The sequence below is a fragment of the Ranitomeya imitator genome, chromosome 3 (genome assembly GCF_032444005.1).
Source record: "Ranitomeya imitator isolate aRanImi1 chromosome 3, aRanImi1.pri, whole genome shotgun sequence".
Taxonomy (NCBI): domain Eukaryota; kingdom Metazoa; phylum Chordata; class Amphibia; order Anura; family Dendrobatidae; genus Ranitomeya; species Ranitomeya imitator.
Window position 1 is genome coordinate 408269265 of NC_091284.1, and position 21320 is coordinate 408290584.

The 21320-nt window shown below is 46.1% G+C and overlaps 2 protein-coding genes across 2 annotated transcripts in view; both read right to left on the reverse strand.

The window, feature by feature from the left end:
- RHBDL2 (rhomboid like 2) overlaps positions 1–21320 on the reverse strand; it is an 83147-nt gene that overhangs the window by 26492 nt on the left and 35335 nt on the right. The window contains exon 6 of the mRNA XM_069757120.1: positions 15436–15496. Coding sequence (XP_069613221.1) covers positions 15436–15496 — 61 coding nt within the window. The remainder of the gene's footprint in view (positions 1–15435; positions 15497–21320) is intronic.
- On the reverse strand, positions 18248–19625 carry LOC138671477 (uncharacterized). The gene is made up of 2 exons (XM_069759654.1): positions 19409–19625; positions 18248–19145 (listed from the first exon to the last, which is right to left on the reverse strand). The coding sequence occupies exons 1-2, from the start codon at positions 19522–19524 to the stop codon at positions 18248–18250; spliced, it is 1014 nt and encodes a 337-aa protein (XP_069615755.1). The 5' UTR covers positions 19525–19625.

The following is a 21320-nucleotide window of genomic DNA, read 5'->3' on the forward strand; positions in this document are numbered from 1 at the left end:
CACTGCCATACTGTTAGCCTATGCATTGAATGCAAGGCCTGCCCTGCCCCAAAGTTACACAGATCCCAATAACCCTTTGAACCAACGTACTGGATGGCAACATGAAACCAAAGTTCCCATTATTTTAATTTTTTTTACCACCAGAAAGTTTGCCCATGAAGTGAATGCAAGGCCTGCTCCAAAGTTTAATGCACCTCAAAAACGCTTTAAACCAACATACTGGATGGCCACATGAAACATAGGTTCCCATTATAATTAATTTGCTACTGCCATACTGTTAGCCTATGCATTGAATGCAAGGCCTGCCCTGCCCCAAAGATACACGGACCCCAAGAACCCTTTGAACCAATGTACTGGATGGCCACATGAAACCAAATTTCCATTATTATGATTTTTTTTACTCCCAGAAAGTTTGCCCATGAAGTGAATGCAAGGCCTGCTCAAAATTTGGATGCACCCCAATATCTCTTGGAAGAGACGTGGAGTAAAAATCTTTTTCCATTTTAAAGGAGCAGGTCTCCTATACTTGTAATGCACATGCAGGAAGTGTATTGGATGACAAACATTTCCCCCTGGGGGGTACACATCAACATACTGTGTAAACTATTTTTTCATGGACATCATAAACACCCTTGAAAACAATAACGTGGCTCTTGCATCACAGAACATGTTCACTCTGGTGATCTAGTGTTGGTGTCGGAAGAGACGTGGAGGATGGCCTCCTAAAAATGTTTTCTCAATTTAAAGGTGTGGGTCTCCTATACTTGTAATGCCCATACACTAAGTGTATGGGCTGACAAACATTTTCCCCTGGGGGGTACACATCAACATACTGCGTAAACTTTTTTTTTTTACGGGCATCATAAACACCCTTTTAACACAATAGCGTGGCTGTTGCATCACGGACCACGGTCACCATGGTGATGTAGTAGTGGTGGATGATGAGGATGAGGAGAAGGAGGAGGATAAAAGCAAATAGCCAAAATCAGGAAGCGTATACCCATGTGTGGGAATATACCTCCCAAAAAATGACACTGGATTTGAGGTTATGTTTCGCTGTTATCATTCGGTGGTTTTGAGAAGTCTGGCCCAATCCAGCCCTTGCTCATTTTTATAACAGTCATCCTGTCAGCATTTTGAGTTGACAGGTGGATGCGCTTATCAGTTATAATTCCACCAGCGGCACTAAAACCCGCTCTGACAAAACGGTAGCGGCAGGGCAGGCCAGGACCTCCAAGGCGTAGAGAGCCAGTTTATGCTACGTGTCCAGCTTGGATACCCAATAATTATAAGGCACGGAGGAATCACAGAGGGAACAGTTACCAAGGTATTCCTTCAGCATCTTCCAAAACTCACTCCTTGTGAGAGTACCCTCCATCTCAGGGCCTGTGCGATTGGAGGGTCTGAGAAAACTCTCCTAGAACTTTGACAGTGTTCCCCTGCCTCAGCTAGATTGGAGTTGTGTCTCTCTTGCCTGTACTCCTTGGTTGTCCAACAAACTGTGACCTCTGCTGCCAGTGTTTTGAGATGAGAATTTTTTTAATAATTTCACAACAAGGGCCTTCTCGTACTGCCCCATTTTAGTAGACCTGTGTGCCTCTGGAAGAAGAGATTGAAAGTTCTCCTTGTAGCTTGGGTCTTGAAGTGTCACCAACCAGGAATGACTGTCACCCAAAAATTGGAAAATACGAGGGTCATGGGAAAGGCAGCGCTACATAGTCAGCCATGCTTTCCAGACTGCTAATAGGCAAGACTTCCGTGTCCTCACCAAGAGCATGATTAACCTTGCTCTCCTCCTCCTCCCTGTCCTCAGGCCAATCAGGCATGACAGTTGTGCTTGTAGCGCCGTCTATAACGCATGAAAGTAGCTCCTATTCTTCCGCCTCCTCCTCTTCCTCATTGTCAACCAATCCATGTTGGGATGACATCAGGCTGGGCTGTGTGTAATCACCCTATATGGTTCCTTGCTCCATCTCATCATGCTCCGCCTGCAATGCATCCTCTTTGATTGTGAGCACAGAGCGTTTCAGAACACAGAGAAGTGAGATAGTGAAGCTAATTATGGCGTCATCACCGCTCACCATCTTGGTGAACTCCTCAAAGTTTTGGAGGATGGTACATATGTCTGAAATCCATGTCCACTCCTGTGGTCTTATGTGTGGAGTCTGAACTGAATGCCTTGCTGATGATGGTAATCAACAACTGCCCTCTTCTGCTTACAAATCCTTTCACACATATGCAGTGTAGAATTCCAATGCATGGAAACATCAGACACCAGTCGGTAAGCCAGAAGCTGCAAACACTGCTGAAGCACAGCAAGGGTGGCAGAAGCTGTAGCTGATTTTCTAAAATGGTCACACAGGCGGCATACCTTCACAAGCAGATCTGGCAGCTCCGGGTAGCTTTTGAGAAACTATTGAACAATGAGATTAAGAACATGGCATGGTACGTGTGTGAGTTTGCCTCGCCTCGGAGCTGCTACCAGGTTCCGGCCATTATCACACATGATAAAGCCTGGCTGTAGGTTCAGCGGTGTCATCCACAGATATGCCAGCTTTTTCAGAGCTGTCCACAACTCTTCAGCATTGTGCGGTTTGTCACCTAAGCAGATTAGCTTCAGCACAGCCTGTTGCCGCTTGGCTGAGGCAGTGCTGCAGTGCTTCCAGCTTGTGACTGATGTGGTCATTTCGGAGATGGAGGCTGAAGAGGAGGAGGATGTGCAGGAGCTGTAGACTGTGGGGGCAACCCTGATTGATCTAGGCCCCGCAATCCTCGGCGTCAGGAAGACATGTTCCATCACAAGGTCCGACTGGATCCTGGCTTCCACTATGTTAACCCAGTGTGCTGTCAGCGAGATGTACAGTCCCTGCCCACAAGCATGTGTCCACGTGTCTGTGGTTAGGTGGACTTTCCCAGTAACAGCATTGTTGAGGGCACGGCTAAATTTGTGGGACACGTGCTTGTGCAATGCAGGGATGGCACACCAGGAGAAATAGTGATGGCTGGAGACCGAGTACCTTGGGATGGCCACCGCCATCAGGTTGCGGAAAGATTCCGTCTCCATGAGTATAAAAGGCAACATTTCCAGCGCAAGCATAAGAGAAATGTGTGAATTTATTACTGTGGCCTATTGGGCGTTGGCTGCGTATTTCCGCTTATGGTCCAATGACTGTGGTATGGACAACTAAAGGCTGCGCTGGGATAAGCATGTGGACGTGCTTGATGATGGTGCTATTTGAGTGTGGGCAATGGCAAGTGCAGGGCAGGAGGCATCTTCACATGCTCCGTGGACAGGGGATTGGCTTCCACGCACAACAGCGGAAGAAGCAGTGGTGTCACTCGCAGACAGTGTTCCTGGACCCTGGGGTTTGGCCCACAAAGTCGGGTGCTTTGCTGCCATGTGCCTGATCATGCTGGTGGTGGTCTGGCTGGTAGTTTTGCTACCCCTGCTGATGCGGGCATGGCAGGTGGTGCAAATGGCCTGTTTGGGGTTATCGGCAGAGTCTTAAAAAAACAACCAGACTCAGGAAGACCTAACACTTGTACTGGCAACTTCCGTCGTGTTGGTGTTACGGGGAATGGTTGCCCGTCTTCTGTCTGCGGCCACGACACTGCTTCTTCCTGTCTGTTTGGGTGCTATGCCTCCTCCTCATGTGTGCTGCTGTCCTCACTCTGCATGTCCTCCTGCTAGCTTGGGTCAGTTACTATATCATCCACCACCTCCTCATCCACTTCCGCACCCTGGTCCTCCTCCTGACTTTCTGGCAATTATGTCTAAGCATCGTCCAACTCTTGTAACATGATCCCACAGTCACCTTTGTGTGAACAGGGCTGCTCAAATATTTGGGCATCGCTACATGCAATCTCCTCTTGCTGCGCTTCAAGTGCACCAGGAGAGAGGCTCGAATCTCTAAACAGAAAAGTAAACAGCTCTTCGGAGTGTCCAAGTGTGGATCAGTTGTCTTCGGGTGCTCTGCATGGTGGGAGGAAGAAGGATCCGGGTGAGGAATATGCGGTCTAGACTCACGACTACTGAGACTTGACCATGTGGAAGACAAGGTGGTGGTGGTGGTAGAAAAGTGACTGGAAGCATTATTCGCTATCCAACCAACAACCTTTTGACACTGCTCTGGGTTCAATAGTGGTGTGCTGCTGCAGTCACCTAGTAATTGTGACAGGAAGGTCTAGCAAGAAGATGTGGGTGTTTGTTGTGGCCCAATTTAAGCTTGCCCACGTCCTCGGCCTTGTCCTCTGCATGCACCATCACCATCACGTCCGCTTCCCCGTCCCTTGGCACGTGCCTTGTCCATTTGGACTACAATATTTTGCACATTCACTAAAAATGACTGACTTTGGAGCGAACTTATATGTGCTCAAAAATGCCCACATTTTTAGCCCACAGATAGGTGAGGCCTGCGACAGAGATACCCCACTTTTTTTTTTTTAACAGCAAAATTGTGTCAATAACTAGGCTAAGACTCAGCAACAACAGTTCAATTGAGCCAAAAAAATGCCCAAATGTTTAGCCCACAGATAGGTGAGGCCTGTGACAGAGATATCCCACTTTTAATTATCTGGCCTGGATTTTTTTTTTTAACAGCAAAATTGTGTCAATAATTAGGCTAAGACCCAGCAAAAAAAAGTTCAATGGAGCACAAAAAATGCCCCAATTTTTAGCCCACAGATAGGTGAGGCGTGTGACAGAGATACCAGACTTTAAATTATCTGGTATGTATTTTTTAAAAAAAAAAAATTCAATGAAGCCCTAAAATGGCACAATTTTGAGCACAATGATAGGCGATCCGTGTGGCGGACAAAAGACAGTGTAAAATATCTGCCCTGTAGGTAAAGATTTTCTTTTAAACCAACTGGTGTCAAGAACTTGCAAAAGACACTCCAAAATTTTTTTTACTATACCACAAAAAAGGCAGAATTTCATGCGCACTGAGATGTGATCGCTGTGATGGCCAACCCCCTGTTTAAAATAGCTGTATTTTAACGCTGTACTATGGAAAGGATCTGGCTGTATTCTGCAATTCCAACAAGCAAATAGAGAAAAAAAAACGTGTGCTCTGGATTGCTTTTAAATAAAATAATCAGGATAAAGAGATCCAAAAAAAAATTCTTCCTGGCCACTGATACTTGGGGCTATGTATATACGGTCAATATCTGTAATAGGCAGCAGCAGCAGATAGTAATGGAATGGAATGCCACATTCACTGCCTGCCTACCTATCACTGCAATCTATACACGTCGTAATTAGTCCTTCGAAGGACTGTTGGTTTAGCTGGATTTGTGGATTCAACAATGGTATACCCACACTGATACCCCACCTATTCTGTCCCTATCGCTGCAGCAACTCTCTCTACACTGGTGATTCGGGTGCTGACTGGGATGAGCATGGAGGCGCCAGGTCTGATATAGACCTGATGACGCTGCGCGGCCAGCCAATCACTGTAATGCCACAACCAACATGGCTGCGGCATTACAGTGCATGGCAGACAATCTCTGCATGTCGATTGGCACTCCAAAGAGCACCAAACATGCAGGGCTGGGACCCGAGGTCTCGCCAAACAAACCCAGAAATGCTCAGTGAGTACCGAGCATTGCCGAGCATCCTCGCTTATCACTAGTGCTTACCGATCAGATTAATAGATTGGACTTTTCTGAATGTGGCAAAACCACATATGTTTATTTTTTTAATACCTTTTATCTATTTTATTTTTAATGGGGTAAAAGGGTAGTGATTTGAACTCTTTTTTTTCATGTTTTTTAAAATATACATTTTTTAACTTTTGACTGTTCTTTTTAGCCATGTTAGGCAACCTTGTGCTATATACAGCAATGCCACAGCATTGCTGTACATAGTATAAATCTCAGTCTGTTAATGCCGCTGTCAGAGTTTGACAGAAGCATTTAACAGATTTACAATTGTGGGTAGCTCTTCGTGCAACCCGTGATTGTAAGAGGCAGGTCCTGGCTGTAACACACAGCCATTACCTGCCGAGTATAGGACGGGCTCATCACGTAAGATTGTTCCATACACCCGCTTCTGACTAGCGCTTCTGATGGATGTCACATGGGTGAATAAGGGTATGTTCACACGTTCCTGATTTCCATCCTTTTTTTTTCAGGACTGTTTTTTAAAAAACTGCAGCTCTTGGCAGAAAACGCAGGTCCTTTTTTTGGTCCTTTTTTGATGCGTTTTTTGATCCTTTTTTTGATCCTTTTTTTTATGCAGTTTTCTATGCAGTTAAAATGGCTGAAAATACCCTAACCCTACCCCTAACCGTACCCCTAACCCTAACCCTAACCCTACCCCTAACCCTACCCCTAACCCTAACCCTACCCCTAACCCTACCCCTAACCCTACCCTACCCCTACCCCTAACCCTACCCCTAACCCTAACCCTACCCCTAACCCTACCCCTAACCCTACCCCTAACCCTACCCCTAACCCTATTCTAACCTTAGTGGAAAAAAAAAAAATCTTAATTTTTTTTTATTGTCCCTACCTATGGGGGTGACAAAGGGGGGGGGTGTCATTTGCTATAGTAACATAGTAACATAGTTAGTAAGGCCGAAAAAAGACATTTGTCCATCCAGTTCAGCCTATATTCCATCATAATAAATCCCCAGATCTACGTCCTTCTACAGAACCTAATTGTATGATACAATATTGTTCTGCTCCAGGAAGACATCCAGGCCTCTCTTGAACCCCTCGACTGAGTTCGCCATCACCACCTCCTCAGGCAAGCAATTCCAGATTCTCACTGCCCTAACAGTAAAGAATCCTCTTCTATGTTGGTGGAAAAACCTTCTCTCCTCCAGACGCAAAGAATGCCCCCTTGTGCCCGTCACCTTCCTTGGTATAAACAGATCCTCAGCGAGATATTTGTATTGTCCCCTTATATACTTATACATGGTTATTAGATCGCCCCTCAGTCGTCTTTTTTCTAGACTAAATAATCCTAATTTCGCTAATCTATCTGGGTATTGTAGTTCTCCCATCCCCTTTATTAATTTTGTTGCCCTCCTTTGTACTCTCTCTAGTTCCATTATATCCTTCCTGAGCACCGGTGCCCAAAACTGGACACAGTACTCCATGTGCGGTCTAACTAGGGATTTGTACAGAGGCAGTATAATGCTCTCATCATGTGTATCCAGACCTCTTTTAATGCACCCCATGATCCTGTTTGCCTTGGCAGCTGCTGCCTGTCACTGGCTGCTCCAGGTAAGTTTATCATTAACTAGGATCCCCAAGTCCTTCTCCCTGTCAGATTTACCCAGTGGTTTCCCATTCAGTGTGTAATGGTGACATTGATTCCTTCTTCCCATGTGTATAACCTTACATTTATCATTGTTAAACCTCATCTGCCACCTTTCAGCCCAAGTTTCCAACTTATCCAGATCCATCTGTAGCAGAATACTATCTTCTCTTGTATTAACTGCTTTACATAGTTTTGTATCATCTGCAAATATCGATATTTTACTGTGTAAACCTTCTACCAGATCATTAATGAATATGTTGAAGAGAACAGGTCCCAATACTGACCCCTGCGGTACCCCACTGGTCACAGCGACCCAGTTAGAGACTATACCATTTATAACCACCCTCTGCTTTCTATCACTAAGCCAGTTACTAACCCATTTACACACATTTTCCCCCAGACCAAGCATTCTCATTTTGTGTACCAACCTCTTGTGCGGCACGGTATCAAACGCTTTGGAAAAATCGTGATATACCACGTCCAATGACTCACCGTGGTCCAGCCTATAGCTTACCTCTTCATAAAAACTGATTAGATTGGTTTGACAGGAGCGATTTCTCATAAACCCATGCTGATATGGAGTTAAACAGTTATTCTCATTGAGATAATCCAGAATAACATCCCTCAGAAACCCTTCAAATATTTTACCAACAATAGAGGTTAGACTTACTGGCCTATAATTTCCAGGTTCACTTTTAGAGCCCTTTTTGAATATTGGCACCACATTTGCTATGCGCCAATCCTGCGGAACAGACCCTGTCGCTATAGAGTCCCTAAAAATAAGAAATAATGGTTTATCTATTACATTACTTAGTTCTCTTAGTACTCGTGGGTGTATGCCATCCGGACCCGGAGATTTATCTATTTTAATCTTATTTAGCCAGTTTCGCACCTCTTCTGGGGTTAGATTGGTGACCCTTAATATAGGGTTTTCATTGTTTCTTGGGATTTCACCTAGCATTTCATTTTCCACCGTGAATACCGTGGAGAAGAAGGTGTTTAATATGTTAGCTTTTTCCTCGTCATCTACAACCATTCTTTCCTCACTATTTTTTAAGGGGCCTACATTTTCAGTTTTTATTCTTTTACTATTGATATAGTTGAAGAACAGTTTGGGATTAGTTTTACTCTCCTTAGCAATGTGCTTCTCTGTTTCCTTTTTGGCAGCTTTAATTAGTTTTTTAGATAAAGTATTTTTCTCCCTATAGTTTTTTAGAGCTTCAATGGTGCCATCCTGCTTTAGTAGTGCAAATGCTTTCTTTTTACTGTTAATTGCCTGTCTTACTTCTTTGTTTAACCACATTGGGTTTTTCCTATTTCTAGTCCTTTTATTCCCACAAGGTATAAACCGCTTACACTGCCTATTTAGGATGTTCTTAAACATTTCCCATTTATTATCTGTATTCTTATTTCTGAGGATATTGTCCCAGTCTACCAGATTAAGGGCATCTCTAAGCTGGTCAAACTTTGCCTTCCTAAAGTTCAGTGTTTTTGTGACTCCCTGACAAGTCCCCCTAGTGAAAGACAGGTGAAACTGTACAATATTGTGGTCGCTATTTCCTAGATGCCCGACCACCTGCAGATTTGTTATTCTGTCAGGTCTATTAGATAGTATTAGGTCTAAAAGTGCTGCTCCTCTGGTTGGATTCTGCACCAATTGTGAAAGATAATTTTTCTTGGTTATTAGCAGAAACCTGTTGCCTTTATGGGTTTCACAGGTTTCTGTTTCCCAGTTAATATCCGGGTAGTTAAAGTCCCCCATAACCAGGACCTCATTATGGGTTGCAGCTTCATCTATCTGCTTTAGAAGTAGACTTTCCATGGTTTCTGTTATATTTGGGGGTTTGTAACAGACCCCAATGAGAATTTTGTTACCATTTTTCCCTCCATGAATTTCGACCCATATGGACTCGACATCCTCATTCCCTTCGCTAATATCCTCCCTTAAAGTGGACTTTAGACAAGACTTTACATAGAGACAAACCCCTCCTCCTCTCCGATTTTTACGATCCTTTCTAAACAGACTGTAACCCTGTCTGTTTACTATTTTTTTTTATTTTGATCACTGAGATAGGTTATATCTCAGTGATCAAAATGCACTTTGGAACGAATCTGCCGGCCGGCAGATTCGGCGGGCGCACTGCGCATGCGCCCGCCATTTTGCAAGATGGCGGCGCCCAGGGAGAAGACGGCCGGACGGACACCGGGACGCTGGGTAAGTATAAGGGGGGGAGATTAGGGCACGGGGGGGGGGCATCGGAGCACTGGGGGGGGCATCGGAGCACGGGGCGGTGGGATTGGAGCACGGGGGGGCGGGATCGGAGCACGGGGGGGCAGCCACACTCCGCCCACGCACTTCCGCCCGCTTCCCCGCACTTCCTGCTGCAGCGGTTCGGCACCACAAACCGCAGTAAAACCCGCAGATATTTTTTTCATCTGCGGGTTTTACTGCGGATTTGACCTCACAATGGAGGTCAATGGGTGCAGAACCGCTGCGGCTCCGAAAAAAGAAGTGACATGGTACTTCTTTTTTCCCGCAGCTATTCAGCGGGGTTTTTTTTTTGATTTCCCGCATTGTGGGCACAGCAGTTCCTGTTTTCCATAGGGTACAATGTAATGTACCCTGCATGGAAACAGCTGCGGACCCGCAGCGGGAAAATCGCGGCAATTCCGCATGAAAAAAAGGATCGTGTGAACATGGCCTAATACGGACACACTGATGATAATTGTCCAAGTTTTCTGGATGAAAGTCAAATGATTTTTCATACACTCATCTGATCCTGGCTTTACACTGCAGCTCAGCTTGTTAACATGGCCTAATTTGTATCGGTAGGAGCTGACCACAAGTTTGAAAGGACAAGGGCTGCAGGACTTTAATTTTCACTACAGGTAGGGGAGAATGATTGCAATCAACTATAATGTACCATAGTGATATGTTCGATTTTTTTCGAAGGTGGGGAAAGTGATACAAGGGCTGATTGAGCACCGCCGTCACGTGTCACAACAACAGCACGAGAGCCCCAGAAGAGCGAGTGCTAACACCATGGGAACGATGCCAGCATGGGAGGTGAGTATAAGCTTTATTATTTTATGGGGGCCAAGTGAGGGGTATGACAAAAAGTTTACTAAGTAGTGGACAACTTCTTTAATGGCAACAGGAAAAACAAAATAATTGTTAATCACGTGAAAGAGTAACAGCTGTAACTTAAAAATAAGATATGAAGAAATAAAACAAAAGCAGCTGTGGTGATCTTGAGGATCCAGTCGCCACAGAGGTACTGCACCTCATCCAGAGGTGTGGATCCCACTCTCGGGTAAGGAGGGGGCAGTATCCGGCACCCGCTTACTAGCATCCAACACCACACCACTCCAGGCCAGGGGATCTGGGCGGACCCTATTTCGGGAGGACCCCATCTCAGGCTGGAGAGGGAACTAGATAGAGGGTGTGGGTGGATGAGGTAGAGTGACAGTGAAGTGTTGTCATGGAAATGGGAGGAGGAGTCAGTTAGTAAGGAGAGAGAGAGAGGAGTACGGAGGTGTCTGAGAGAAGCTCTAGAGAGACGAGGTCCTAGGGGCCAGGGAAGTGATGACCCTTGGTGCCCGAATCCACGCAAACAATAGTCGGGTAGAAGGATCAGGTCATAGTGGTGGACTGGCCCCAGACTAGTGGAGAGACTGCAGGACTCAGCTAGCAAACCGAAGGCTGTGGTATCTGTATGTGCCACAGCCAAATCTACATACATTTGCTAAAAAGGCAGCCACATAGGGTCAAGGGGACCAAGAGTATGTCACCTAACAGGACCTGAGGCTACTGGCTTGGAACACTGTGTAAATCGCAGGACAGGAAGACAAGGGCCAGCGCAGAGAGATGACCTGGAAGGTACACATGAAGGGGGTCCCGGAAAAATGCACCCAAACTACCCGAGAGCTGGCTGGACCACAGACCCGGAGGACACAGCACTCGGCTGCAGATTGTAACCAAGAGACTGTGAGTAAAGTGTGAAGACTGCACCCTGCTGTGTCCTCAGAATTATTTACTGCGTCACCTACCCAATACTACAACAGTTACCATCAACAAATTCTGCCCTGGGGCCCCGCTCTATCCGTGGAGAGCTGTAACATCTTTGCTGTGTCACAATCAGCACCATTGGACCTGAACCGCAGCATCGGCCAACCCTTGCCGAACACCACAGGAGGCGTCACAAATCAATCCCATATAACTTTTCCCCTTTTCATCATTTTTATTTTTATTGTGGTTTATCCCCACACCACTCCAGGCCAGGGGATCTGGGCAGACCCTATTTCGGGAGGGCCCCATCTCAGGCTGGAGAGGGAACTAGGTAGAGGGTGTGGGTAGATGAGGTAGAGTGACAGTGAAGTGTTGTCATGGAAATGGGAGGAGGAGTCAGTTAGTAAGGAGAGAGAGAGAGAGGAGTACGGAGGTGTCTGAGAGAAGCTCCAGAGAGACGAGGTCCTAGGGGCCAAGGAAGTGATGACCCTTGGTGCCCGAATCCACGCAAACAATAGTCGGGTAGAAGGATCAGGTCATAGTGGGGGACTGGCCCCAGACTAGTGGAGAGACTGCAGGACTCAGCTAGCAAACCGAAGGCTGTGGTATCTGTATGTGCCACAGCCAAATCTACATACATTTGCTAAAAAGGCAGCCACATAGGGTCAAGGGGACCAAGAGTATGTCGCCTAACAGGACCTGAGGCTACTGGCTTGGAACACTGTGTAAATCGCAGGACAGGAAGACAAGGGCCAGCGCAGAGAGATGACCTGGAAGGTACACATGAAGGGGGTCCCAGAAAAATGCACCCAAACTACCCGAGAGCTGGTAGGACCACAGACCCGGAGGACACAGCACCCGGCTGCGGATTGTAACCAAGAGACTGTGAGTAAAGTGTGAAGACTGCACCCTGCTGTGTCCTCAGAATTATTTACTGCGTCACCTACCCAATACTACAACAGTTACCATCAGCAAATTGTGCCCTGGGGCCCCGCTCTATCCGTGGAGAGCTGTAACATCTTTGCTGTGTCACAATCAGCACCATTGGACCTGAACTGCAGCATCGGCCAACCCTTGCCGAACACCACGGGAGGCGTCACAAATCAATCCCATATAACTTTTCCTCTTTTCATCATTTTTATTTTTATTGTGTAGCACCCCAGGGTCCTGGTCGTCACAGTAGCGTTGCTTTCCTCCTGGGGAGAGTGATGCTACGTTTGGAGGCAAGAAAGGATAACTATAACCAGGTACCACAAACATGCAATACATTTACACTCCAGGCCACCAGGGGAGCTATGGATCCTATTTACTAGTTGACTCACCATATATATATAACTGGTAGTCTGTAGGGAAAGTTAGTGCGTTCCAGACATCAGTCTGAGGACAGAGGGTTTACGGAGCTGTGCATGACACAGAGCTGCAGCTCCCGGAAAGAGACATTTTAGAAAGCCAAATTGATTGCAGTGAGTGTGCAGGAGAGGAAGCACAGGAGAGGATACCAGAAGGGGACCAACCCCGAGCAGGCTGCCTCCTTCTGAGGGGCAGAAATCCAGTAGCCGGAACACCAAGGTTGTCAGGACCTCTATGCCTTACATCAGAGACCGGCAGGACAGCTGAACTTCAAGTTCCCTGTCCGACCCAACACCCAGGAGGCATGGTGACACCCTTCAGACCCGGGTCATCTAAGAGACCCAATAAACAGGCTCAAGTCACCAGTCATATGGGTTATGTCCTTCCTATCCGGGGGACAGAGAGATAACATCTGTGAGGACCTTATGTGATGCTTCTAGCAGTAAGGGACTTCACCACTACAGTGCAAAGGAAGGCTTCTATTCTCCACCTGGATAAGGGGCTCTGGACTTGCCTCCAAACTGACCGGACCTTACCTGTCCTGTGATCCAGTGCCCTGGACTGTAGCTGCTGAAGTCTTCAGTAAGCGAGGTAAAGAGACTGCAAACCTGTGTCCTCATTCCTTACTGCACCTCTCACCTTTCTACCATCTACACACTGGGAAGCCCTGGGGATCTATTTCACCTGTGGGAAGTTATACCATCTAGCTGCCATAATACACCGCCCCAGGGAACCCCTTAAAGCAGCGTCAGTTCCCACTGACCGAATACCACAGGTAGTAAAGAACAAGACGTGCACTCTCGCTAATACTGGTGCAAACTGAACATGGAGGAATCCTCCAAAATGTAGACATGAACATCAACAGTCGCACTCAAGAAAGATATCTTCAGAGTATTGTTAGCCAAACACGTGGTTTTTTTATTTTGAAAAAACACCAAAAATAGAAATAGAAATATCACCGCAGTGTTGTAAGGTAACGTTTCGACCCTCTGGGTCTTTCTCAAACCTTAAGGTACCGTCACACTAGACGATATCGCTAGCTATCCGTGACGTTGCAGCGTCCTCGCTAGCGATATCGTCCAGTGTGACAGGCAGCAGCGATCAGGCCCCTGCTGTGCTGTCGCTGGACGGGGAAGAAAGTCCAGAACTTTATTTCGTCGCTGGACTCCCCGTAGACATCGCTGAATCGGCGTGTGTGACACCGATTCAGCGATGTCTTCGCTGGTAACCAGGGTAAACATCGGGTAACTAAGCGCAGGGCCGCGCTTAGTAACCCGATGTTTACCCTGGTTACCATCGTTAAAGTAAAAAAACAAACGCTACATACTTACCTATCGCTGTCTGTCCTCGGCGCTCTGCTTCTCTGGTCTGGCTGTGAGCGCCGGGCAGCCGGAAAGCAGAGCGGTGACGTCACCGCTCTGCTTTCCGGCCGCTGTGCTCACAGCCAGACCAGAGAAGCAGAGCGCCGAGGACAGACAGCGATAGGTAAGTATGTAGCGTTTGTTTTTTTACTTTAACGATGGTAACCAGGGTAAACATCGGGTTACTAAGCGCGGCCCTGCGCTTAGTTACCCGATGTTTACCCTGGTTACCGGGGACCTCGGGATCGTTGGTCGCTGGAGAGCTGTCTGTGTGACAGCTCTCCAGCGACCAAATAGCGACGCTGCAGCGATCCGGATCGTTGTCGGTATTGCTGCAGCGTCGCTATGTGTGACGGGGCCTTTAAGGTACCTTCACACTCAGCAACGCTGCAGCGATATAGACGAGCAGATCGCTGGAGCGTCGCTGTTTAGGTCGCTGTAGAGATATCAAACACAGCAGCTCCAGAACGATGCAGGAGCGATCCAGTGAGGTAGCGGTGACTCACTTATCGTTCTCACAGGTCGTCACAGGTCGTTAGCTCCATGTAAATCATTGCAGGCATCGTTGCTTTTGCTGTCAAACACAACGATACACGCTGATCTGACGACCAAATAAAGTTCTGGACTTCTAGCTCTGACCAGCGATATCACAGCAGGATCCAGATCGCTGCTGCGTGTCAAACACAACGAGATCGCTATCCAGGACGCTGCAACGTCACGGATCGTTGTCGTTCTCGTTGTAAAGTTGCTGAGTGTGAAGGTACCTTTACTTATAGCAGTAGATACGGAGAGGAGGGCAGAAATCCCTGGAGAGGTGCAGGAGTCCCGTTAGGGGCTATCAGTTAGTAGCTTCTGGTGTCTGCGGTGGTGGTGTGTCACCACCACCACCGCAGACACCAGAAGCTACTAACTGACAGCCCCTAACGGGACTCCTGCACCTCTCCAGGGATTTCTGCCCTCCTCTCCGTATCTATTGCTATAAGTAAGGTTTGAGAAAGACCCAGAGGGTCGAAACTTTACCTTACAACACTGCGGTGATATTTCTATTTCTATTTTTGGTGTTTTTTCAAAATAAAAAAACCACGTGTTTGGCTAACAATACTCTGAAGATATCTTTCTTGAGTGCGACTGTTGATGTTCACGAATACCACAGGTGACGTCAGGAACATAAACTTTATTCCCTTTAAAGACCTTTCTCTTTTACATGGGCACCCTGGGCCACGGACCGGGTCGCCACCGTGAAATTCCCCTGTGAACACAAGACCCGGCACCGAGTACCCCACAGCCCTGGCGGGAGACGCAATTGCACGGCCCCGTGACTTCCCCAAAGAACTGTCTGACCTGGTTCCAAGTACCCCACGGCCCTGGTGGGCGTCGCACAGTCAATAATGGAAAATAATATGGCAAATCAGTCATTCAATATGGACATTTTAAGGAGGACTTACCTATTAAAGCAATGCAAAAAATCCTAAAAATTCCAAACAATGGTACCATTTCTTTGAAATTCTGTGGAATTAAACAAAAGATTTTCTTAATTCTGCTCGCCCTTCCAGCAATTATTCATGTTATAAGTCATCAAAGACAAACATTCTTCTGATATTTCATTGGACCTTGTGCTTGAAAACAGTTTAGATTCATCTGAAGTTTCCCAGGGCAGAATTAAAAATGAAAGCAATGGTTTGATTGTGATAGATAGCCAGGACTATACATGAAAAGGGAACCCACGTCTCTGAATGCTACTAACCTGCAGATATGGGGTTATTAAGCAGGTTAACAGAGTTACTATGCTGTCTGGTCACACTACTGAAAGCCAGGAGGACATGAAATTTGTTCCTCCCAAGAGCCGTCTTTAAGTCATAGAAGCATGCAAGGAGCCGCTTCATTAACTGCTCAGTACAACACTCTAAGGCCGGGGTCACACTAGACCGTAATATGGACGAGTGCAATGTGCTAAAAAATCGCATAGCACTCGTCCCAATGTTAATCTATGGGGCAGCTCCCATCATCCGATATTTTCTCGGCCGTATTCCGGATCCGAGTGAAATCGCAGCATGCTGCGATAGTCAGCGTATCTCGGCCGAGAATCGCCAATGCAAGTCTATGGGTGCGAGAAAAAATCGGATTACATACGGACCATGCGTGTGCATTGCGAGAAATACGGAAGACTTCTCCAGGTGACAGGAAATTGAATCATCCATTATCAGGAAGCTTTGGCATGCTAATTTCTGGCCCACGCTGGATTGCAAACCAGGAAGCACGCCTCCACGGAGTGTACTGTGTAGCAGCATGGCCAGGCACATAAATGTGGAGATGCTCATTGCTCTGGTCCATGATAGACCCGAATTATGGGACCAACGCGACGCACATTATGCGGACCGTGCACGTAAAGACGCAGCATGGAGGTCAATATGTCGCCATATGTTCCCCGATTTTGATGATCGACCTCAAGAGGTTCAGCAAGAAATTTGTAAGTACCATCCTTTATGCAAAAATGGGTTTTTATATTGGGTTCATGATAAAAATAAGCATGAACACATCATATGTGGTGTGTTTATGATTGAAGTAAATGATCCATGCTCTTGGTTGAATATGCAAAAACATTACCAAGACACACAAATTTGGATGAACTTTAATAGCTATTGTCCTTTAATATATTCCCCAAGGAATTTTATGTCCCCCTCGGCTCCTGGGCCCGTGTGTGATTGCAAACCCTGTTTGAGTTATGTGCGTGATTTTTATATACCAAAAATGTTGTATCTTTGCAGTCAATGATGTCACTAGACGCTGGCGGAGTTGCCGGGACCAATACCGGCGTGAACGACAACTTTCTGGGCGGAGTGGTGATGCAGCGACCAAAAAAAGGAAATACCTTTATTTTGATCGCCTTAATTTTCTGGCACCGGTGATGGAGCTCAGACCGTAAGTGCATGCATGACTCAAAAAATGTGACACATCTTATTACGTGAATATGTATGTTTTTTGTCTAAATAAAAATCTTTTGTGAAATACAGAACAGAGTCAAATCTGACAGAAAGGGAGACTGCATCTGACTCTGAGTTGGTGATTGACCCTGTTGGTGAAGAGACAGAAATGGCTGGACCATCTGGGCAAACAACAGGCAGCAACCAACCACCACCACCACACCCAGCAGCATCTTCTGCCACACAGGAGGCAAATCCAGAGGTGGTGGAAGGAGCCCAGAGCAGCAGTCCAACCTTGGCTCTGGATACCTCACCACAGCCTAATACCAGACCAATCCGTGGTCAGCGCAGAAGGGTGGTTTCGAACATTGGCACCAGGAGGCAAGTGGATACAGGGGTGTTGGACTATTTGTCCAGAGCTGCCCATGACGATGGGGAGGATGCTTACTTTTGCAGTCTTGCCCGCTATTTACGGCCCATTCCACGCTCGCTCAGGCTGCGGACCAGAGGTTGTATCCAAATATTGATAGATGCAGCCACACCCCCAAACAACCCCACTGATATTTTTAATTATGTTGAACGGTGGCAAATGTCAGCTACCAACCTTCTTGCGGTGCAAGACCTTCCACAGGACCAATCACAAACTGTCGCAGCACCGCCCCCGCAACCTATAGCTCCACAACATCAACATGCCCAAAGCACCCAACAACCCCAAAACAGGGCAATTTATGATTATCCTGCAACTGCCCAATATGACCACTTGAACAGACACATGTTTGGAGGCTGGTCCCAACATGTGTCTGCTCGACATGGCCATATTGGGGGGTCTGACCAAATGGGACAAGCCGGTACCCAGGACTTGATGCCCTTCTACCCTCAACATCAAGTGTTAAGTCAGACACATGATCGGAACTTGCCACAACAACCTCAATTTAGATCAACACTAACACAGGTTGACAGTCTGGTTGGTCAACCATCCAGGCAAAGTTCTGCACATGCTGGACACCCGCCATCACCATCACCACCCACCAACCTACCAGAACCTGTAATTTTGTTTCCATTTTGTTGGCCTGTCATTTTGGCTGTTGTATGGCCTAAGTTTTATTTTTCCTTGGCATGGAAATCTGTCTTGCTCATATGGCTCTAATTACATATGCTGAGAATATGTATATATATACTATGAGCAATAAAAATTTGTTCAAAAATCGGAGTGTTATGTATTGGTCAAACTACATACATGATTTGTCAACTTCACACACTTAGCTAATTTCTGGTTGAGATACATAATACACAATTGAAAATTAGGGTATTTATTAACTTACAATCTAACTTAACTTTACTGCAAAACAGCATTGTCTTGCCAAACAGTCGATCCCTCTGGTGACACAAAATAATTTGTTAAAACATCACGAACTTTTAGGCCAGAGGGCTGACGACGTGAAGGAAGAACACGTGTTGTTGTCAAGACAGTATTTGCAGAATCAACTTCACCAGCAGCAGATGATGGGCAATCATGGTATCTTGTAAAGTTGTGAAGAACAACACATGCTTTTATCATGCCATTTACATTGCCTTCACTCAGTTGGATTGCTGACTGAAGTACCCGCCATTTTGCACTGAGAATGCCGAATGAACACTCGACCAGACGGCGGGCACGGGAAAGACGCAAATTAAAAATTCTGCGCCGGTAGTCCAGGCCTCTTCGTGGATAGGGCCTCATGACGTTCCTTGATAATTGAAACGCCTCATCTGCTACCATCATGTAAGGCACCGCATCCAAATTAGCACCTGGTATGTGACTTGGGGGTGGGAGATCCAATTCATTGTTGCACAGCCGCCGACCCATAATGGAAGAACTGAAGACTCTAGAGTCTCCAGTTCTCCCATAGGCCCCAATATCTACAATTATAAACCTGTAGTTGCTGTCGACTAGGGCCAACAGCACTACAGAGAAAAACTGTTTATAATTATAGAATTGGGTCCCTGAACCTGGCGGCTTACGCACACGGATGTGCTTTCCGTCAAGTGCCCCAATACAGTGCGGAAACTGGCAGGTGTCCTGAAATCCTTGAGCAATATTTAACCAGTTTGCCATTTTGGGTTCAGGCATCACCTCTTGATGGAGTCTTCTCCAGATTTCCGTGCATGTATCCCGCACAATACCAGAAATTGTAGATTTGCCCAGTAGAAACTCTAAATGCAGTGCCGCATATGATAGGCCAGTGGCAAGGAAGCTAAAAGAAAAGAGAGTATTCTTTATAAATATAAAGTGAACACAATACAGTGTTATATTTGCAACAACAAAAATTTATTCTAAAATGGCATGCTTAATAAATCATTAAGGACATGCGATGGCTTTCATCTTTGGCAAAATTAAATATTATCTAAGAAGGCCAAATGATGTTGAAGTTACCTAAACATTTAATTAGCTACTTTGAATGAGGGGGAAAAACATTAAAGTGTTAAAAAATTTGGGACAAAGAGTATTTAAACATACCGTAAGGTAAGGATAAGGCGCTCCTCTGCTGAAATATATTTGCGCATCCTGGTGTCCTTCTTTGTTATCCCTGGTCGCAAAATATCCAACAAAATATCAAAGGTTTGAATCCTCATCCGACAATAGTTGAAGAACTTGTCAGGATTTGACCTCAGAGCAGCATACAGACGGCTGAAATGGCCTTTATTGATCCGTTGCTTTATAAGTGGATGTACCCACATCCGTCTCCGCCTCCTCGGATCTACAATAACTGGGTATGGCTGGCCAAAACGTTGGGAAAGTACCCAGTTGTAAAGCACACGCTCTGTGGTGTTAAAAGTCAGTAGATCAGACATGTTGCTCATCAATCCGAAGTGCACCAACACAAGCAGGGACTCTACTGCATAGATTGGTGTGTGGCACCTGTGTTTAGGGCCATTAAATAATGTTCTTGCTGATGATTTAAATTTTTTCAGGTGGAAAATCCGTTATATGTCCATTTTGCAAGCCTGCGAGAAAATCTCGCCATACGGATGCCATACGGATGTCACACGGATGTCATTTGATGCGAGAAAATCGCATCCTCGCACTGCACACGGATCAATGTTTTGGTAACATTTGTGCGATTCTCGTCCGTCAAAAACGGTCCGTTTTTTTATACGTTGTGTGTGTCCCCGGCCTAAGTGGCAGCATGCGCGAACACTTTGATTGACAGCTCTGCACAGATGTAAGCACTTCAGACATGCCTTGATAGCTGAAAGCTGGTGGCCCCAGGGAATAATAAAGTTTTCTCCAAGTACTTTCAGTATGGAGTGCGGAAAGCATTGGAACTTTATTACCCTGCAGATCAACCCTATATCTGCAGTGTTTGTGAACATGATCCTTTTCCCTTAAAAGGTATCTGTTATCAGGATTTTGCTACGTAATCTGAAGACAGCAGGAGATAGAGGCTGACACACAGATTTCAGGGATGTGTCACTGACTCACTTGTCAAAAGTGTGTGCCGTTGTTTACTAACTGTGAAGGATTTATGTTATGATCTGGTGGCCTAGGAGCAGCATGAGACGTACTCTGGAGAAGGTGGTACCTGTACTGACCGCAGACCCTGAACTTAGCACCGCAACTAGAAGTAGCCGTGGGATGTACCTAACACTCCCTAGACACCTCGACACAACCTAAAAACTAACTTCCCCTAAAGATAGAAACGGGAAAACTATCTTGCCTCAGAGAAAATCCCCAAAGGATAGACAGCCCCCCACAAATATTGACTGTGAGAGGAGAGGGAAATGACATACGCAGACTGAAATCAGGATTTAGCAAAGGAGGCCATTCTAGCTAAAAAGAAAGAATAGGACAGAGTACTATGCGGTCAGTATTAAAACACTAGAAAATATCCACCACAGAAAATACAAATCTCCACATCTGACTAAAGACATGGAGGGTAAATCTGCATCTCCAGAGACACAGCTTGGCTGCAAAAAAATCCTTCACAGACAAAGCTGGACAAGACAAAACATGAAAATGCACTGAACTATAAGGTCCACAGCCTGTGGACAGCAAAAACAAAGCCAGAACTTATCTTTGTTGAAATGAACAGCAAAACAGGAGAGACCAGGTATGGATGTGAATCCTCCAAAAACAATGGACAACTGGCACTGACTAAAGGATCAAGGAAGACTAAATAGCCCAGTCCAAATTGCAATAAGTGAACACACCTGATAAATGCTGCGATCCAAAGACAGCAGCACTACCACTCATAACCAATGGAGGGAGCCCAAGAGCAGAATTTACAACAGATTTATCACTGAAAGATTAACATTGCCGGACTAGTCCGGCAACTAAGCACCTCACTGTCTATGAACTTTGTACATGGAGATCCTGCTGTGGGCGGGATTAACTTTCTCAGCTCTGCTTCATTCTAAATTTAAAGAGC

Excerpts from the sequence above, each read along its gene's own strand:
- LOC138671477 (XM_069759654.1), bottom strand. The coding sequence starts at position 19,524 with ATGAGGATTCAAACCTTTGATATTTTGTTGGATATTTTGCGACCAGGG. Across the intron at positions 19,146-19,408 it reads CGCCTTATCCTTACCTTACG|CTTCCTTGCCACTGGCCTAT; the intron begins GTATGTTTAAAT and ends CTTTTCTTTTAG.